Raw genomic sequence first — 6000 nt, forward strand, 5'->3', positions numbered from 1 at the left:
TGTTCTAGGAAAATAACTAACTTCAGGGTGTTACAGTAACTCCGCTTCATCACACCTGCATGTTGTTGATTAGTTTCCTTTAACAGCACAACCCCAAACATGTCATCCCTTACTTACTCTTCATTACTGAATCTGCACTTCCTCTTTAGACTCAAACGTTTTGAAGAGTCTCACACACACACACACACACACACACACACACACACACACACACACACACACTTACCGGCACTGACTGTGATGGCCTCGATGAACTGATCTCTCCAGCTGTTTGTGCCGACCAGCAGCGCCAAGTTCGTCTTCTTAATCAGTTTATCAACAGTGTTCTACAGAGAGGGACAGAGTTAATACACTTCCTGTTTACTGCTCACAAAACACACACACACACACACACACACACACACACACACACACACACTACATTATTAACATCATAAAATGATGAAAAAATGGCTAAAAGAGTGATAGAACATTTCTTTGCATTTCGTGTTTTGCAGCATAATGCCATTTTATTCCTTTTGGAATAAAAAATAAATAAATAACTAAACAACAACAACAATAATTATTATTATATGACTGTTTATTTTCTGATTTGTGCTTTGGCAATAATGCACTTGGCGTTGTTTTGCCAATAAGAATCTGCACCCCTCACACACACACACACACACACACACACAAAATCCAAGCCCACTTGAGACAGGATAGAACAGGATCAGTGAAGAGTCTGCAGTCTGTCTGAATTCCCACTTGTCTAACCTCCTCGCTGTGAAGTGTGTGTGTGTGTGTGTGTGTGTGTGTGTGTGTGTGTGTGTGTGTGTGTGTGTGTGTGTGTGTGTGTGTGTGTGTGTGTGTGTGTGTGTGTGTGTGTGTGTGTGTGTGTAAGAGAGAGAGACGAAGAGTGTGTGGGCCAAGGGGTGTGTGTGGGCTTCAAGTTTCCATCTGTTATAAGTGTGTGTGTGTTGGGAGTGAGTGTGGGTGAGAGACGAGAACACCACTCCAGTGTCCATGAAATTCCCTTAGATGTGTGTGTGTGTGTGTGTGTGTGTGTGTGTGTGTTTTTTCACCTTGAACTCGTAGGACTCTTCAATGATGATCTCCAGTTTGACATGTTCACCCAGCATGGGTTTGCCCATCTCCGCGATGCGCCGCTCCTCTTCATCCTCTCCTGTTAGAGGCTCCACCTCTTCCTTTTCCACATCCTTCACTTCCTCTGGAATTATTTAGAGTCACATGATCATCATGTGCTTCTGCTTTAAGATGTTTTAAATGTTGTGACGGATGTTTTAAACAGTGATCTGAGCTAGCAAATCAATGTGTGAATCGTTTAAATGAATCAAACTTATGATTCTTTTGATTCTTCACTTAATTCAATTTCTATAATAACCCACATTTGGTTCATGTGAATCAGTTCACTTTCTCTCTCTCGCTCTCTCTTCATTACATCATTCTGGCTTCTTATGTCTGTCTTATGTTCTCTTTCTCCAATTTCCTGTACTTTTTCTGTTTCTTTTTTCTCTTTCTGTCTCTCTATTCGATTCAGTGAATCAGTTATTTTAATAGATTCATCCTATATAAGGATATTATTGAAAAAGCTTTGTGTCTAGCAATTTTGCATGAATATTGTACCATATGTTATTTGACATCAAAACTAGTATTATCACCACCTCTTTGGTGTTTGATGTGATGTCAGCATTTTCAAATCAGGTCAATGAAGAAATTCTCAAAAACACCGTAGAAAAGAAATAGTGGGAGTCATACTGATGAAGTCTGAGTCGTTAGAAAAGTACAAATCACCCATCACCGACTGAATCACCGATTCACTGATTCAGTCAGTAATTTAGTCATGTGTTGTTCGTACAGTCACGTCCAAGAATCAGAGTGCACCGCATTTACTGTTGTTTTTTTCTTTCTTTCATTTGACTCAATGATTCAGGTTTCGAGTGATTCAGGATGACTCATAAATATATCAAAAAGAATCGTTTAGCTGTGTGAGAAATTTGTCTTTAAAACTCATCTTTACTTCATTTTTAAAATAAAATCATTGTGGTGCTGAATATATTTCAAGTGTATGTACACATGCACGCACGCACACACACACACGCACGCACACGTACACACACACACACACACACACAGAAGGATAGAGGATGGAAATGTGATGAGGGTTAGTGTGGGTTGTGGAAGTCATTCCATTAGCACAGGTACATTAGAGCACAAGAATGAATCTGAAACACATACACACACACTCGCACACACTCAAACACACACACACATGCTCACACACACACACACGCACATGTTCTCACACACACACACACACACACACACACACACACACACACACACGAGTTGATTTGCAGGAGGAGACGAACTCTAACCTTTATTACTCATTCCTCCCACCTGTTCTCTCTTCCTCCCTGCTTATCTGCCTTTCTCTCTCTCTTTCCCTTTTATCCCAACTATCTCTCAGCTTCTTTCTGTGTGTCTCTATTTCTCCATTTCTCTCCCTCTGTACCTCCTTCACTGTTTCTCTGTCTGTCTCTCAGCCTGTTTATGAATAAATCTGCCTATTCATCCTTTTTCTTCCAATGTCTCTCTGTTCTTGTCTTTCTTTCATTCTTTTGTTCTTGTATTATTTTATTTTGTTCTGTCTTTTTGTCAGTCTCTCACACAGTTTCTGTCTCCAGCTCTCGCTCTTAGTCTCTTAATATCTCCAGTTCTCTCTCTGTGCCTGTCTGTGAGTTTCTCTCCAACTTTTTGTCCATCTCTCTTTTGATCGATCTCTCAGGCTTTCCATCTTTTCTCCCTATAAATTCTTTCTTTCTTTCTTTCTTTCTTTCTTTCTTTCTTTCTTTCTTTCTTTCTTATCTTTCTTTCACCTTTCCTTTTCAGAAAGGCATTAATATATCAATGACAATTATTATCTGAGCTGTGCTAAATAGGTGTAGTTCATTAGCTCTTACTATTACAGACCTTAGTGTAATTAATCAATGCAGTCAGCCAGGCGTGTGTGTGTGTGTGTGTGTGTGTGTGTGTGTGTGTGTGTGTAAATATATAGGTTATTGTGATTATGTATTTTAGTTGGTTTACAAAATGGGTCAGCTTTATTTACATTAAGTACACTGCTGAACGAATCCCACAATGCACTGTTCTGGTACGGGATGTGTGTGAGGTGTGTAACAGTGTGTATAAGTGTGTATGAGTGTATGTGAGGTGTTTAACGATCTGTATAAGCGTGTGTGAGGTGTGTAACGGTGTGTATAAGTGTGTGTGTGAGGTGTGTATAACGGTGTGTATAAGTGTGTGTGAGGTGTGTATAAGTGTGTGTGTGGGGTGTGTATAACGGTGTGTATAAGTGTGTGTGTGAGGTGTGTATAACGGTGTGTATAAGTACATGTGCAGTGTGTAAAGGTGTGTGTGAGGTGTGTAACGGTGTGTATAAGTGTGTGTGAGGTGTGTAACGGTGTGTATATGTGTGTGTGAGGTGTGTATAAGTGTGTGTGAGGTGTGTAACGGTGCGTATAAGTGTGTGTGAGGTGTGTAACGGTGTGTATAAGTGTGTGTGAGGTGTGTAACGGTGTGTATAAGTGTGTGTGAGGTGTGTAACGGTGTGTATAAGTGTGTGTGAGGTGTGTATAAGTGTGTGTGAGGTGTGTAACGGTGTGTATAAGTGTGTGTGAGGTGTGTATAAGTGTGTGTGAGGTGTGTAACGGTGCGTATAAGTGTGTGTGAGGTGTGTAACGGTGTGTAACGGTGTGTATAAGTGTGTGTGAGGTGTGTAACGGTGTGTATAAGTGTGTGTGAGGTGTGTATAAGTGTGTGTGTGGGGTGTGTATAACGGTGTGTATAAGTGTGTGTGTGAGGTGTGTATAAGTGTGTGTGTGGGGTGTGTATAACGGTGTGTATAAGTGTGTGTGTGAGGTGTGTATAACGGTGTGTATAAGTACATGTGCAGTGTGTAAAGGTGTGTGTGAGGTGTGTAACGGTGTGTATAAGTGTGTGTGAGGTGTGTAACGGTGTGTATAAGTGTGTGTGAGGTGTGTATAAGTGTGTGTGTGGGGTGTGTATAACGGTGTGTATAAGTGTGTGTGTGAGGTGTGTATAACGGTGTGTATAAGTACATGTGCAGTGTGTAAAGGTGTGTGTGAGGTGTGTAACGGTGTGTATAAGTGTGTGTGAGGTGTGTAACGGTGTGTATAAGTGTGTGTGAGGTGTGTATAAGTGTGTGTGAGGTGTGTAACGGTGCGTATAAGTGTGTGTGAGGTGTGTAACGGTGTGTAACGGTGTGTATAAGTGTGTGTGAGGTGTGTAACGGTGTGTATAAGTGTGTGTGAGGTGTGTAACGGTGTGTAACGGTGTGTATAAGTGTGTGTGAGGTGTGTAACGGTGTGTATAAGTGTGTGTGAGGTGTGTATAAGTGTGTGTGTGGGGTGTGTATAACGGTGTGTATAAGTGTGTGTGTGAGGTGTGTATAACGGTGTGTATAAGTACATGTGCAGTGTGTAAAGGTGTGTGTGAGGTGTGTAACGGTGTGTATAAGTGTGTGTGAGGTGTGTAACGGTGTGTATAAGTGTGTGTGAGGTGTGTAACGGTGTGTATAAGTGTGTGTGAGGTGTGTATAAGTGTGTGTGAGGTGTGTAACGGTGCGTATAAGTGTGTGTGAGGTGTGTAACGGTGTGTAACGGTGTGTATAAGTGTGTGTGAGGTGTGTAACGGTGTGTATAAGTGTGTGTGAGGTGTGTAACGGTGTGTATAAGTGTGTGTGAGGTGTGTAACGGTGTGTATAAGTGTGTGTGAGGTGTGTAACGGTGTATATAAGTGTGTGTGAGGTGTGTAACGGTGTGTATAAGTGTGTGTGAGGTGTGTAACGGTGTGTATAAGTGTGTGTGAGGTGTGTATAAGTGTGTGTGAGGTGTGTAACGGTGTGTATAAGTGTGTGTGAGGTGTGTATAAGTGTGTGTGAGGTGTGTATAAGTGTGTGTGAGAGGTATGTATTTATTTCTATATTTATTCATATTGTGCATAGTAAAATCTTCCTGTGTGCAGTACGACACGTCTCATGTTTAATCCATATGAAATAATGATGGTATGTTACCTTTTGTTTGTGTGTGTGTGTGTGTGTGTGTGTGTGTGTGTGTGAGAGAGAGAGAGAGAGAGAGAGAGAGAGAGAGAGAGAGAGAGAGAAAGAAAATGGGAATAAGAAATAAGAAAAGAGACCAGGAAAACCCTGATAAACTTTTGAGCTCAGTAGGAAATCAGTAGGAGAGAGAGAGGCACTGCTGAAGAGCACAGAGGGGTAAAGAGAGAGAGAGAGAGAGAGAGAGAGAGAGGGAGAGAGAGAGGGAGAGAGAGAGGGAGAGGGAGAGGGAGAGGGAGAGAGAGAGAGAGAGAGAGAGAGAGAGAGAGAGAGAGGGAGAGAGAGAGGGAGAGGGAGAGGGAGAGGGAGAGAGAGAGGGAGAGGGAGAGGGAGAGAGAGAGGGAGAGGGAGAGGGTGAGATTGCTTGAGACAGAGAGAATGGCAGAAACAGAGTAACAGATTGAAAAAGAAAGAAAAATAAATAGAGAGAGAGACAAGTAGAGATAAAGACCGACAAAGAGCAAGACATACAGTGCATCCGGGGAGTATTCACAGCGCTTCACTTTCTCCACATTTTGTTATGTTACAGTCTTATTCCTAATAGATTCAATTCATTATTTTCCTCAAAATTCCCCAAAAATAGGTGTGCCAAGCTTGTAGCATCATTCTCAAAAAGACTCGAGGCTGTAATCGGTGCCAAAGCTGCTTCAACAAAGTGTTGCGCAAAGGGTGTGAATACTTATGTACATGTGCTTTTTTTGTTTTTTATTTTTAATAAATTTGCAAAGATTTGAAACAGACTTCTTTCACGTGGTCATTATGGGGTGTTGTGTGTAGAATTTTGAGGAAAATAATGAATTGAATCCATTTTGGAGTAAGACTGTAACATCACACACGTGGAGAAAGTGAAGCGCTGTGAACAC

General features: G+C 41.5%; 1 protein-coding gene across 3 annotated transcripts in view; it reads right to left on the minus strand.

The window, feature by feature from the left end:
* The window catches only part of slc8a1b (solute carrier family 8 member 1b), a 74711-nt gene that overhangs the window by 13897 nt on the left and 54814 nt on the right, over positions 1 to 6000 (minus strand). For all 3 annotated transcript variants that reach the window (XM_053682556.1, XM_053682557.1, XM_053682558.1), the window contains 2 exons: positions 1065 to 1210; positions 227 to 326 (listed from right to left, as the gene is read on the minus strand). In XM_053682556.1, coding sequence (XP_053538531.1) covers positions 227 to 326; positions 1065 to 1210 — 246 coding nt within the window. The remainder of the gene's footprint in view (positions 1 to 226; positions 327 to 1064; positions 1211 to 6000) is intronic.

This window comes from Ictalurus punctatus, chromosome 9 (assembly GCF_001660625.3).
Source record: "Ictalurus punctatus breed USDA103 chromosome 9, Coco_2.0, whole genome shotgun sequence".
NCBI lineage: Eukaryota > Metazoa > Chordata > Actinopteri > Siluriformes > Ictaluridae > Ictalurus > Ictalurus punctatus.